The following is a 15,229-nucleotide window of genomic DNA, read 5'->3' on the forward strand; positions in this document are numbered from 1 at the left end:
AAGAATACTGGAGTGGATTGCCATTTCCTCCTCCAGGGGATCTTCCCGAACCAGGGATCGAACCCGGGTCTCCTGAGTTAGATTTAGCCTTCCTAGATTTAACCAAACATTCCAGCTTGGTAAGGTTCTTTGCACCCTGGATCTATCTTCCAACATAGTTCATAACTTCTAAAATTCCTATAAGCATATTTTTATAATCACATCCAAGTTACTGAAAAAAGGTCAAAGAAAACAGAGGCCTGTGGCCCATCACTAGAGACGAGACCTAGAATAACCTCATTCTAAGAGGAGGAACTTATTGGGTTGACAATGACTCATGTGACTACGCTCTCACTCTGTTGACTTCTCTCTTGACCCTAGGGTGCAGGAGGGGGAGCCAGGGCATCAAAATAAAAAGACATAGTTCCCGTGTTAGAACTCTTACATGTGCTCAGGTTAGACTATCGTGTGGAGAAAAGAGGATCTGATTGGGAATCAGGTGAACGGGGATGGAGTCTTGGCTCTACCCTCGGACAAGCCCCTCCACCTCTCTGGACCTCTAGTTCCTCATCTATAAAACAAGGGTAACAATAGTAGCTTCACTTGGTTACTGAAAAGCTTAAATGATAAAAGGTTGAAAAATGTACTTTGTCATCTATCACACACCAGACAATGAAAAGGATTTGGTGGTAAATACTGAAAGGTTGATGGTTTGTGCTAAGCCTGACACTCTGAGCCCGGCTTACAGGGCAGGAAGGGGTTTGAGGCGCCCCCGTCCCACCTTGGAATCCTGTGTCTCCCCCTGTGTGGTGCACACAGCGCTGCTCCATTAAACACGGCTGGGTTGAGGAGACTTAGAACTAGCTGGCAGCACAAAGGCAATGGTTAGACAGTGGGTTGCTGCTGCTGCTGCTGCTAAGTCGCTTCAGTCGTGTCCGACTCTGTGCGACCCCAGAGACGGCAGCTCACCAGGCTCCCCATCCCTGGGATTCTCCAGGCAAGAACACTGGAGTGGGTTGCCATTTCCTTCTCCAAAGCATGAAAGTGAATAGTGAAAGGGAAGTCGCTCAGTCGTGTCTGACTCCTAACGACCCCATGGACTGCAGCCCACCAGGCTCCTCCATCCATGGGATTTTCCAGGCAAGAGTACTGGAGTGGGGTGCCATTGCCTTCTCCAGACAGTAGGTTAGTGGATTAGTAAACTGAGGTTCCTGGTTTCTCCACAACTGAACTGTTCTGAGCCCAGGGGTTTTAGCTCCCCGAAAAGAGCAGTGAGAATAACACCTCTGCTTCCAACACGCCAGGCTCTGCTCCTGTTGAAATGGATCAGGACCCTATGGTCCTTGCCCACTCCATGTCCCCCGCCTGCCTTTTGTCTGTGGAAAACTTTGGTCAAAGAATAAGTTTAATTAGAGAAATGAGACCAAGCAGAATCAAAGGAAAACAGTCAAAGAAGACCATATAATAATAATGTACTTATGAAGCACAGTCAAGGACCTTTAGTTTCTTCTCAAGGGCTATAGATAATACTCTGAGCCATATCCTGTGAGTTGTCTTATAGATACTGTAACCCCAGGTGGAGAAGTTAACCACAGGATGACCAGACTGTATCCACGACATAATTCTAAGAAATGGCCTCAAAGAAATGGAAACAAACAGACCTTGGAACTGAAGATTAATTGTACCCAATCAACCAAGATAACACAGGTCAGACCTCTGATGACCAATTTGATGATGACTGTCAGAGCTGACTATGCTGTTTCTGAATGTAGCCCCCTCCATCTGTCTATAAAAGAGCTTCCCCACTGACTGTCAGTGGTGGGGAGCTGGCCTTTGGACAGACATCCACCCTCCTGCCGAGTTGCCACCATCTGAAATAAAGCAAACTTTCCCTTCCACCAACCTGGTCTGTTTATTGGCTTTTGAGCAGCGAGCAGCCAGACCCCGCATCTTTCCATAACACTATGATGCTATTTAAGGATCAGGCAGTAAGAATGAATTCAAGAAGAAGCTTCATGAACCTCCCCAAAGACACAAAGGACACAACCAAAGTGTTACTTACACAACAGAACACTTTTGCTGCCATATTCTGGTCAAACTGGCCGAGGATGATCCGCACGTCATTGCCCTGTGGACAGAAGACACGGATATGGAGGTGAGCACGTGATCGGCACAGCCCAGGAGGTCACAGGCTACAGGTCGAAGCGAATGGCTCGGAAGGGCCTCAGCTTCCCTGCTGTCCTCCAGCAAGAGCAGGCAAACACTGGGGGACACTGACACAGCGCCTGCTTTCCAACCTCACTCTACACTTAGGGAAACTGAGGCCAGACGAGAGAAAGGAACTTCCAAGGTCCCCAGGGTAGTTGGCAGCAGAAACAAGTTCCCAGTCAACACCCCACCTCTCAGTATGCTAGGCTTTTCCACCTTCCAGGAGTCCACAGAGCTTCCCAATTAAGGCATTTAAGAGTCTCTTCGAGTTCTGAGCTTTGTTCAAATCTCAGCTCCACTCGGGTGGCATCAAGTGGCTCTTTTCCCCAACTTGGCCTCAATTTCCTCATCTGCAAGATGGGAATAACTTACTTACAGTGCTTACTTAGACAGCTAAATGAAATTATCCTTATAAAGTGCTTACCATAGTTCCTGACAAAGAGGAAACCCCCAGCTAGAATAAGTTTTTTATAACCTTCTCCCAACCCATGCTTCTCTTTTTATTTCAAAGGAAAATCTATATTCAAACGTTCTATAAATAGTTATTATCTTATTACCTCAATGGGGTTAATAGGTATATACTGTATCATAGGTCCTGTGCTGCATGCTAAGTCGCTTCAGTCGTGTCCGATTCTTTGCGACCCCATTGACTGTACAGCCCACCAGGTTCCTCTGTCCATGGGATTCTCCAGGCAAGAATACTGGAGTGAATTGCCATTTCATTTTCTAGGGGATCTTCTCGACCTAGGGATCGAATCTGCATTTCAAATGTCTCCTGCGTTGGCAGGTGGGTTCTTTCCTGCTAGTGCCACCTGGGAAGCCTCACCATAGGTCCTTTGACTCATTTATTCATTCAACAAAGATTTACTGAGTGTCTTCCTGAAGTTCTCTCCTGGGTCAGGGTAAGGGGTTCTTGGTTGCTTTCTAGGGGACGGGATCCAGGCTGGGCCCTGCCCCATGGAGAACAGGCAGAAGGAGGATATACAGGCAGCCTCCTGGAGACAGCCAGGCCTCAGCCACACGCTTGCTCCCAATTGCAGTCCTACCCTCTGCACCGAGACTCAGCCCTGCAGGTGACGCTACCTTCCTGACATTTATCCCGTCCTTCCCAGCAGGCCGCAAGGCTCTTTGATGCATAAAGAAGAGAAACATCCCTTTAAAGATCAGTTTTTAGCATCTTTCAAAATTGGAAAGTGCTGACTGGGAGGCCATTTTACTCATCATGTACTTTAGCAAAATAAAAAAGGCTTGGATTCTAAAATCATCCTTCGTTTGCAAGCAAGAATGGAAAGACGAAAAAAAAAAAAAAAAAAACTTGCTCTGAAAGGACTTTAAAAGATCTTTAACAGAGCCCAGTCGAAGGAAGGCAAGCCTTTGTCATCACCACGTCTGCAATGCTATAAAAAGTTCTAAGCTGCTTCCGTTCTGTGGCCTTGCTCCTGGGACACTTCAGGGTCTTTCTGCTTATTTGTTAAATTTTTTATAGAGTCTCTTGCTGCTAACTCTATTCACCTATCCATATCCATCCAACAAACATTTATGAAGCATCTACTTTGTGCCAAGCTCTGTGTTGCTAAACATGGTACAGTAGAAACAGCTTATTGGATTTGGGAGTCAGAGAGACCTTGGCTGACATCCCAGCTCCAGCACCTACCAGGTACATGACCCTGGGTTTTAATCTCCTGCAGCCTCGATTTTCTCATGTCTGAAACAGGCATAACACTCCTTAGCTGACCTGGTGGTTGTAGGATTCATGATTAATGAACCCTCTTCTGCCCCCTGTTGCTGGCTTCCATGATGCTCCCTCCTGCCTCCTGGTCATTCCTGCTCAGATTCTCAATCAGCCCCTCATCCTTCTGCTCACCCCTAATGCTGGTGTTCCATACAGTTCTCCCCCTCATCCCTCTCCCTGGGGAACCTCATTCATGACCCCAGCCACAACTCCCCTCTGAAAGCTGTGGACTCCCAAATCTCTCTCCTGAGCCACCTTTTCTCTAGCTGTCCCTTGGATACCTCCACTTGGATTCTCCCAGGCACCTGAAGCTCAACGTGTCCCAAGTGAACTCACCATTATTCCCAAAATGCCTCTTTCCTCCTCCTGTACTGCCTATCTCTAGAATGGTATTGCCAACCTCCCACTCCCTAAGATCAGAAACTTGGGAGCCACCTGAGGTTCTCTCCTCTCCTCATCCTAGCCATAACCAGGGCCTGTTGGTTCTCTCTGCTCACTAGCTCCTGAATCACTCTGGTCTCTCCAGCCCCATTGCTCTGGGTTGAGCCACCATCACTCTCTACTTGGTGAACCACTACAGCCTCCCAGCTGGATCTCTCTGCCTTTAGTTCTGCCCCATCCATCCAGTCTCCACAGAGCAGACAAGGGAATCATTCCAAAATTCAAATCTGATTGTGTAAAATCTTTCCATGGATTAGACCTTGACAGATCAAACTCTGAGCTCCTTAGAACATCTCAGATTCTTTACCAACTCACTCCTGCTCTTTTCAATAATCACATTTCTTGCTATACCTCCACATCCCAGAGAATGAACCACCTTAAGTTCTCTTAGAATGTCTGCCATACATTCATCCATTCATTCACTCACTCATTCATCCACTTTCTCACTCATCCTCTCTTTCTTTATATAAGTTCACGCATCCAGAATGCCATTCCCTCCCACCCAACCCATTCTGCCTGGAGGGCTGCTGCTCTCCCTTCCTGCTCATGAGCTCCTACTTGGAGAAACCATCCCTGTCCCACCAGGCTTGGGCCACTTTCTCCTCTGTGAAGTTCTCTCCTGGGACCCAAGGGATCACAGATCTACTTAACTCCTTCCTAGAGATGCAAAAGGCTTTCCCAAATCCAGCACAGCACCCCAAAGCCAGCACTCTCACCTTGGGGCCTCCTGACCATTAGAGGGCCCTGGAGAAAGAGCCTATCCAGGGCTAGGTTGCACTTGATGCAGGAAGATATTCACACCCACTCTGATTCTAGATGGTGCGTAAAGGGCAAGGTGCTGCAAAATCTAGGGGAAAAGAGGACAAGCCAGCAATTGGTGCAGGTGGAGCCTGGATCAAGGGTTGGGCGAGGACAATGGGAAATGTGACTAGAGTGATACTTGCGGCGGTGGGGGGGGGGTGCCTTGAAAAGCATAAAGAGTTGAAGGTGTTCTCAAAATGGGATATGTGTACTCCCAGGGCAGAGGAGTTCTCCTGAGAGTGTAAAAACTGCAGATATACCTGGTTGTTCTTTCTGGAGTAGCAGTTTGTTGGAAGACTCAGGGGTGAAGGGGAAGATTCAGGGGTGAAGGGAAAGATTTTGGATTGGGGGAATCTTAAAAATTTTAACACACCCACACTATCACAAAAGTTCCAGAATCACACTTTTCAATGTTGTATAACTTGTATGGTTTCCTTAAAATCCCAAGAAAGGAAAGAGCTTTGCTGGCAGAGGACCCGCTTCTGGCCATGCCCACCCATCTCCCTGCCAGGGGTATAAAGGCACTCTTCTCTATAGGTGAAAGGGCTTCGGGGGCAGTTGAAGGATTGCCAGAGGGTAGGGGAGGACAGCCATGACCATGTCTGAGGATGAGCATGCACAACAGTGCTGTGACATTAGAGACCCTGGAAGTGGCAGAGGGCAGGGTCTCAGAAGTCTCCACCATGGACTTTTTGCTTGGCCCTGCAGGGGGCCGTCTGGCATGAACATAGATGTCCTGAGATCAGACAAATAACAGCTTCTTCTTAGAGGGCTAGATCTACGGTCATGGATGGTAGCGGAGACCTATGTTTACACCCTCAATAGGCCACACTCACAGGCGAGTGCACATGTGGAAGGGAGCAGCCATCGGGTGGGAGGCCCCAGAAGGCGTACTCAGTCCAATCCTTGGGTGGATTTCCTTTCCTTTTTCTTGGCTCCTCTCATCTGTTGTCTAGAAAGAAGCCCTTTGTCTCTGGGGCCCTTAAAGGGAGCTAAAATCTCACACAAAAATAACACTTAAGAAGCATGACTCAATTCAAAGGACTAGTGTATAACCCTCACAAATGACAGCTCCTGAACTCTTTCTAGCTATTGCCTTAGGAGGTAGGTGCTATTATTATGCCCACGCTGGACAGTCTCATGTGCAAACTGAGCCCCAGAGCCTTAAGTGCACAGCCTAGGCACAGCATATGCTGGAGGTCCTATGGCACCCCCTCCTCAGGGCTGGAGCACCAACCCAGTTGCAGTGAGGGTGGGCTGCCACCAGGTCCCTCCCTTTCCTGGAGAACTTCCCTCAGCCAAGGGGAGCTTCCAGGCCCTGGAAGGTCATGTTGCACCTCACCCTCCGTAGCAGCCAGTGACTGACTCACACGGTAGGAAACTCCAGCCCCCTTGTTGAAAGGTGGGACCAGCTCTGTGGTGCAGATTGTGTGCCAGAGAGCCAGCAGGGCTGGGTTAAACCAGTCACCAGCCATTCATTCTGACCTAGCTCCCCTCTTGCCCTACCCCACTTCTTTCCCCTTCTCCTGAGCACACTCTTGATAAATCTCTTTCACAAAGGTCTCAGACTCTGTTTTTAGGGAGTTCAACCTAAGACATCAGGTCACAGGGATAAGAAGTGGTGGCTTTGGCCTCGACCCAAGGTGAGTTTGGCCCCAGAGCCCAAGCATTTGACCACTAATTCCTATATATTCCCTCCTGAGCTGAGAAGGCCAACCCCCCAGGGCCTGGGCTGCTGGGGCTCCACACCCAGTCTGCTGCAATGACAAAAGTACCCTGGATTTTGAAGTGGAAGGACTTGAGGGGCAAATGCAATCCTGAGACATTAAAATAGCTGATGTGCATGTAAAAGAGCAGGAAAGCAGTAAGCCACCCATCTTGCTTCCCTGTGATAGCAGTGTGTGGTTTCTGCTAGAAGGTGACAGTTGATCCTGACACTGACCTGTGAGTTATCTGATGTCTCCTGACACCTGAGCATCTGTCTAAGCCCATGTTTAATAGCTTCCTGGCTTTCTACAGCTTACTCTACCCACTAGGTAGCTGAAAAATCAAAAGATACCATCTTCAATGTTGTAGAAAGGGGTGCCGTGCAATGAGCACAAGATGGCTGAGCTATTAGAGGCCAGCCGTGATGTGGGCTGGGAGGCGGCCTGGCCTGCGACAGTGGGCACACTGGTGAAAGGGTCAGAAGCCCAGGCCTGCTCCTGCCCCCTCACTTTGGTCTCGAGACCTTGGGGTAAGCCTGAGAGGGTTTGCCTAGATGCTTTCCAAAGTTCCCCCTGGCTCTGACAGACTGATTCCACACCCAGAATGAGTATTCTCTTTCATTTAGCTAAAATTAGTTTTTCTTAGACTATTTTTCCTTCCCCAAAAGCAGAGAATCAGAAGCCATATTCTCTTAAGGATGGGAGTGAAAGAGGGAACAGCCCTAGCAGCCCTGGTGAAGCATGGTACTTCTTTAAAGTTTATCATTTTATCTTGAAAATTCATGTATATTTAGCATTCTGATAACATATCTATGTTCATCTGAAGATAAAAATAATGCTTTTCTTCCCATGTCTCTGAGAAAAGCCGGCCTGCTGGGAAGATGCACCACATTTATTCTGTAGCTTCAAGTCCCCTTGGGGTACTTGTATGAACCTCAAGTTCAGGCAGTCAGGCTGGGCTTCTGGCCCGTGGGGTAAGGAGTAATTCCCACTAGGACTTTCCCATGGAGCAAAGTGGGGAACAGTCCTCCTCAAGACCTGTCTTTGTGGCCTTCCTGTAATAGCTTCCCAAAGATGTCCATGTTCAAATCCCTGAAAGCTGGGGACATGCTATGACACGGCAAGGGGGAGTTAATGTTGCAGATGGAATTAAGGTTGCCAGTCATCTGATTTATAAAACAGGGAGATTTCCCTGGAGTCTGAATCCTGAATGATGGGTTGGTGGCTGCTCCTGAAATTGATAGGGACAACGTAAAGGGACAAAGTAGGCAATTAAACAGTTAATCCCACTAAAGGATCATAAATAAAGAAAAAAGTATGGGAGATCTTGTAAGTGACTGATCCATAAAGAGAGCAGTCTTGCTTAACAATGAATGCAACAGAATCATGAGAAGTGCCCCCAAACAACAAAATAGTGGTGGCATAAGACCCACATCCTGCCCAGTGAGGTAGGTAAGTTAATGACTTCTAGGACATGATCCTCTGTACACATTAAAAACAAAAATATAGGGAAAAGATGGTCTTAAACCGAAACCTGAGATGATTTACCATATTTTAGTATATTTTACCACCTTCCTGCTCATTTTCATAGCTCCACGACAGTCCTAGTTCAACTATGCAGGGACAAGAAAACTCCCCTACCCAACGTGGAGAAAGAACTGATGGTGGAAGCTTGACATCTACTCAAGTACAAGGAAGAAGGTGGCCTTCTCCACCTCCTCACTTTCCCTTTGATTATAAAACCAGAGCCCAGTAAGTTCTCAGTGCCACACTCCCTTGCCTGCCCAGCTGTGTCTCTCACAGCACCCTATACTAAAAACTCTTCCCTTACCTGTCACTCTGTCTCTGATTGAATTCTTTCTGCACCAAGACAGAAGAACCCTATGCTGTACTATGTCCTGGAATGCGTTCTGTGGCTTCAAAATGAACACAGGGTACATCTGGAGCCTGGTGTTCTCCCCAACACCATCCTGTGCTTCAGCATGGGCACCACGGAAATATTCAGGGCCCTGTGAGGGGTGGCCTCCTAGCCCAGCCTGGTGACCATTTACATTAAACATTCCTGATCAAAACAGGTCCATCCAGAGTGAGCTTAAAGGTCTGGGGTCTTCAACTCACAGAGATGGTTTTATTTCCTGACTTTCTTTTAGACAAACTTTGATATATATCTGCTAAATCAGCCTGATTAATCCCATTATTCAGTTCCTCTACGTTCTTGCTTATTTTTGAATGGCTGATCTGTCCAAGATTGAGAGAAAAATGTTGTGGCTCCCAATACTACCGTGTTTGTGTCACTTCTTCTTGGTATTTTAACAGGCCATTCTTTATATATTTCAGTGAGATGTACTTTAGAGCAATACTGGTCCATGAGTATGCTATTCTCAGGGTGAACTGTACCTTTATCTATAGAAAACCACTTAATCCTGGTCAATGCCTGTACCTTGAATACTCTGTATTCTAATGTGAACACCGGATCCTTGCTTCAGTTTGGTTTGCTTGATATACATTTGCTTGACCTTTTACCTTTGACCTTTCTGTGTCACTGTGTTGTAAATATAACTATAGCTAGTTCTTTAAAACACAACCTGAAAGTCTTTGCCTCTTCATAGGGAGTTTGACCTATTTGAATTTCTGGTTAGAATGATTATATTTGATTCTCAGTATTAGTTTATGTTTTCTGGTTTTCATGTTTGCTTTGTTTTTTGATATGTGGACTAGATTTTCTTTGCTTTTATCTTCTGTGTTTCAAGAGCTTTGGGTTCTGCTTATGTTATAGTATTAACATATTTGCTATTAAGTTATTCAAAGCCCTTTAAACTTATATTTTTCTAATTATGAAAATCATAAGCAAAATAGTCTCTTTTGAGCCCCACTTCTAATTAAGATCAGGACTTTTTTTTTACTCACATTTTGGCCTCTGTTAATGGAATTTGGGTTTTTATATCTCAACTACTGTTATATCTCAACTACTGTTGAGATATCTCAACTACTGTTATTACAGTATTTATTTGCATTATATGTATATTCATGTTTGCTTTCAAAATTAACTTCTGCATCTGCATGTACTTTTATAACAACTACTTAGTTCTTTCTACAGTTTCCATGATCCCTGCTCACCTGCTTCTGTCATGACCTCAGCTATAAAGTTAGCTGTTGTTCAAGGCAGGCTGACATAGGACTTCAAGGGTTAACTTCAAGGGCACCTGGCTAGTAGTACATCATGTGAACCTCACATGTGGGAAAATGTCTCCTAGCTGCTCCGTTGTTTCCGGGATTGAATGCTGCAGGGGAGTCGAGGTAGACTGGTTTTGCACCTTTGTGGGCAATTCTTTTTTTTTTTTTTCTGGCCTAGGTACTTGTAGATTTTCCCTTTTGTGTTTGTATTTCAAAACTTTTGACAAAATGTGTCTGGGTATGACTCTCTTTTCACCAGTTCTGTAGAGTTGGTGAAATGTAGAATTGGTGAATGTAGAAAGGCCAGCTAGCCTGCACATACAGTCTATGTATTTCCTTACGAAACTGTTGACTTTGTAGTTATAAAATGGTTCAATAGTGGCAATTTTGTATGGTCCCATCTAGGAGTTCTCTCTTGAATCCTCTTAAGTTCGTTGCTTATTTTTTTAAATAAATATCTTGAGAATAGTTTTAGATTTATGGAAAAATCACAAAGAAAGTATAGAGAATGTCTATATGTCTCTCACCCAGTTTCCCCTATTATTAACATCTTACTTTAATATAGTACATTTGTTACAATTAATAAATCAATATCCATTCATAATTAACTAAAGCTCATACTTTATTCAGATACTCTTAGTTGTTGTTTTTTTTCTTCTCTAGTGTCCTTTTTCTCCTCCTGGATCCCATTCAGGATATCACATTATATATTGTTGTCATGTCTTTGTAGGCTCATTTTGGCTTAAGCATTCCTTAGTTTTGAAGACCGAAAAAGTTTTGAGGAGTACTGGTCAGGTATTTTGCAGGATGGCCTTCAACCAGAATTCACTTCTCAGTTAGACTGGGTTTATAGGTTTGGGGGATCATATCAAAGGTATATACTATCAACAGGACTTACCATGTAAATGCTGACCTTGGTCACTTGGCCAAGGTAGCACTGGTCAGGTTCTTCCACTCTAAAGTTACTCTTCTTTTCCCCCTTTTCATCCTGTGCTCTTTGGAAGGAAGACACTTAACAAGTGGGTACTTCTGCTCCATTTCCTTGGGCCTGAAATATCTACACATATTATTTGGAATTCTTTGGCACAGAAGATTTGTATATTCTCTCCCATTTACCTACTCAGTCATGGGCTTTTGTTTTATACTTTGGGTTATAATCCAATACTACTTTTACTGTATTGCTCAAATGTTTCAGTTCTGGCCATTGGGAGCTCTTTCAGCGGCTACTTCATTTGGCTGGTGAACAATTCTGACACCACTCCCCCTCCAACTCAGTGTGTGTTGTTGACGTGGTTTGAGCACGTCCTCAACTTTACGGCACTACAGGACGCTCCAGGATCATTTGGTATGTTTCCTGTCCCAATCCCAGGTCAGCCATTTCTCCAAGGACCCCCGGTTCCTTTCCATGGAGAATGGACGATCTGGGTGGTAGCTGAACTTATTGATACTCGGGTGCCTATTTTGTTTTAGATTTTGGTTCTGTTTCATTTGTCCCAGCTTTCCCTCAGCATCTCTCTTCTCCAGTGTCCATAACTTATCTTTCCTCTCATTAGATTGATCTCTTTGACCATTTCCTCTAAATTTTGGGAAAGCATTTCAAGTTTGTCCTGCATATTATTGATTTTTATTTTTCGTGGCATTAACTCTGCTCTCTACTACCTCCAAAGCAGATTTTAATTCTGCTAGTCACTATTTCAGAGAAGGCAATGGCACTCCACTCCAGTATTCTTGCCTGGAAAGGCCCATGGACGGAGGAGCCTGGTGGGCTGCCGTCTATGGGGTCACACAGAGTCAGACACGACTGAAGCGACTTAGCAGCAGCAGTCACTATTTAGTTTTCTTCCTTGTCCGCTGTACTTCCTTCTCTATCTTATCCCACCAGATATTTGCTTCTTCTCTGAGCTCTCCAGAAGTTACTTTTCTCTGAGTGTTTTATCCTTGTGTTCTGTTGGCTTTGTCTGTCCAGATTTGTATTTGGTTTATGCCCACTCAGCAAATTTGTCGAGCAAATTAGGCTTGGTTCCAGGTGGTGGGGAATAAAACAGTGATCCAGACATACAGAAACTGCTGCTTCCTAGAGCTATCATCCTAGTGGGGAGAGACAGACGGCAAAACAACTGGGAAAAATGAACAGGAGGTCAGATATTGCTGTGGGGTGATCTGCATCTCCCAAAGATATGTTGAAGTCTTAACCCCTGATACCTCAGAACGTGACCTCATTTGAAAACAGCCTCATTGTATTAATAGATGAAATCAGTTAAGGTAGGGTGATAATGGAGCAGGGCAGGCTCTTAATCCTCCAAGACCAGTTTCCTAAGAAGAAAAATATGTGAAGGGAAAGAGGGGAAATGTCAGTTTAGGCAAAGGAGTTACATAGCTGCAAGTCAAGGAATCCCAAGGACTGCCAGTTGACACTAGAAGCTTAGAGAAAGGTACGGAAGAGTCCCTGAGCCTGCTATAGAGCATGGGCTTGCCAACATCTTGACCCTGGTCTTCTGTCCTTAAGATGTGAGAGAATAAACTTCTGTTGTTTTAAGCCACCTAGTTTATGGTGCTTTGTTATGGCAGCCCCAGGAAACTGATACAGATATCCATCAGTGAAATGGGGGAAATTAACAGAAAGGGGGAGTGGGAGTGTGAGGGGCCGGGATTTAAATTTTAAATAAAGCCTCTGGGAAAGGGGGACAACTGAGAAAAGACTAGAGGAAGGTTTGAGAAGTAGCTACGCAGGTGGTGAGGGAAGAGCTCTCCATGTTGAGGGGAGCCTTTGCCAAGAGACTGAGCGTGCTGTCCTTGGCTCTGTCTCCCGGGCTTATGTGATGCTGGAACCCTCTCTCAGAACCGCAGCTGTGCGGGGCGGTGGGGGAGCTGGGCCATGGTGTTGCCCAGATCCGAGTTTGAATTCCAACGCACCACTTTCCAGCTGGGTGACTAGGGATGAGGTCCTTAACCTTGTTGAGCCTCAAGTTCCCTATTTGTGAAATGAGGATACAAAAATCCCCTCTGTCCCAGGGCTCTGGGGAGGGCTGAATGGGCAGGTGAAGCCAAGAGCTCTAGCCCTTGCTCAGGGCTCTGGAAAGGCCGGTTGCTATTTCCATCAGCATTCAGATCACTCTTGCTTCTAGTGGCGTTGGCTGGCTGGTGAGCAGAGCACCAAGTTCTAGCCCCAGTTTCTTGCAGACGTTCAACGAGTGCGTCTGCTCCTCACACAAAGACTCTTTAAACTTGAAAGCCCACAGAATTCCGCCGGGCCACCCCGGTGCAGGAAGCTATTTCCAGGGCCCGCCCTGGGGAGACACTGCATGTGGCAGGAGAATGTCAGCGCAGCACCAGGGGCCCAGTCACCCCAGGTGGTCCCTGCAGAGCAGGCACTCCTCCCCTCTGGACGCTCTGGGCCCCACACAACCTGAGCACCCTCAGATCACACGGCCTGTGGGGAAAGAGCTGGGCACACACCCGGGCTACCAGCAGGCCCTTCCTTACTACCGTTTCCTCATCGGCAGAGCTTCCGGGGCTAAAATATCACGTGCGCATGTGGTGTCTGCTCCTGGGCAGGTGACAAACAACTGGTGCTCTGCTCCCTTGTCCCCATCCCTGTGTCTCAGTCTCCCCATGTGTGAACTGAGGGCTTCATAAGCTCTAAACGGCCACCTGCTCTGATCAGTATAATCTGGGGTCTCGCCAAGAGAGAAGGGACATGTCAGCAGTTGGCATCTGAGGCCCCAGGCTACTTTCAGTGTGGGCATGGGGAATGGAAGAGTAGGGTGACAGCGTTAACTATGTACCTACATACAACCCCTAGAAGCTCCCCACTGCCTGGCACAAAAGACCAAACTTCTTAGCTCAACATTCAAGGCTCATGGAAACTGACTCCAAACTCTATTTCCAGCCTTGGCATCTTTTCTGTGTCCCCATCCCGATACTCCAGCTTCCTGGAATTCCTGCTGATCCCAAGTACAGAGCATGGCCGCCCTGCCTCTGATTTTTACCCTTCGGGTCTCCACCCTTTCCATCCTCCATGGCTGTCCCTTCTCTGCAGCCATGTCTGAATCCTCTCCTGGGTGGGATGAGTCACTTTCTCCCTTTGTTCCCCAGCCCCTCTATCCCTGGTTTCCCTGGGAGGTATCTGCCTTCAGACACCTGAGGACATAGGCAAGCCTGATGCTGGCTGTGAACCCAGGAGAGGGTCTGGCACAAACATGGCGTTTGAGAGAGTTTCGGAAATGAATTGCAGATGACAGCTGGGGGCTACTTACAACTGCAAACATCTAGTTGACCCTTCTGTTCCTGGAGTGAGCGTCACTGGAAGGAGTCAGGAGCCTGAGCTTTCAGTTCCAACCACATTACTTCCTTGCTGTGGGTTTGGGCAAGAGAGGTTCTGACTGTGAGCCTCTTCACAACAGGAAGGAAGCTCCCTGAAGACAGGGGCCAGGTCTGAGTCTTTAGCATTCCCACTAGCCTGTCCTTGAGTGGGTGCCAGTGATGTCTGTTGTGCCCTGCTTGCCTCTCAGGCTCCGCTGAGAGATACGAAATCACCCAGCAATTCCACGTGGCCATGCATCTGGCAAGCAGGCCTCTGGCCAGTGCTGGACAACAAGCAAGGGACAGCCAGCTCCTAGGAGCTTTTCCTCACATCTCAAATGCCAAGGACAAAATGAAACAGCCTGAATTCAAGACTCTTTCAAAGTCAGGGATTTGGGGGAACCCCATGAGCATGCCATCAGTCTGGCCTCCAGGCCCTGGCCCGCTGCACGTACCTTAAGCTTTTTGACACTGGTGCAGGGATCATTGGAGAAGCTCTCGGTGTCTGAAATCTCGATGTCCTCACCATACAGAACCCCGGTCAGGTCGTTTCTCACCTGCCAGCAAAGAGAGAGCAGAGGGTGGGTGTGCCGGCAGTCATAGGAAGGGCCACTTCACAGGGGTCTGGGAAGCGGCTCAAATGGGTGAGGTGATTTTCTCCATCGATATGAAAAAGGAGTAGGTTTTATCTTCATTAAAAACTAGATTGTCCCCTGGGACCTTGGAGATTCCCCTCCCCTGAGGACACACAAGCAGAAGGATGCCAGACAGGAATTTCCTGGAAGAATTAAGACAAGCATCCAAGTCGCTGGACTTTCATGCTGGTGTTTCATATCATCTCCAAATCAGATTAGGCAAATACATCACACTGTCTCCAAATTAGACT

General features: G+C 46.7%; 1 protein-coding gene across 2 annotated transcripts in view; it reads right to left on the reverse strand.

Moving 5' to 3' along the window:
- The window catches only part of GABBR2 (gamma-aminobutyric acid type B receptor subunit 2), a 369,523-nt gene that overhangs the window by 168,314 nt on the left and 185,980 nt on the right, over window positions 1–15,229 (reverse strand). For both annotated transcript variants that reach the window (XM_027549741.1, XM_027549742.1), the window contains exons 4-5: window positions 14,799–14,900; window positions 2,042–2,107 (exon numbers count right to left, since the gene is read on the reverse strand). In XM_027549741.1, the coding sequence (XP_027405542.1) occupies window positions 2,042–2,107; window positions 14,799–14,900 (168 nt within the window). The remainder of the gene's footprint in view (window positions 1–2,041; window positions 2,108–14,798; window positions 14,901–15,229) is intronic.

Source organism: Bos indicus x Bos taurus, chromosome 8 (genome assembly GCF_003369695.1).
Source record: "Bos indicus x Bos taurus breed Angus x Brahman F1 hybrid chromosome 8, Bos_hybrid_MaternalHap_v2.0, whole genome shotgun sequence".
NCBI classification, from domain to species: Eukaryota; Metazoa; Chordata; class Mammalia; order Artiodactyla; family Bovidae; genus Bos; species Bos indicus x Bos taurus.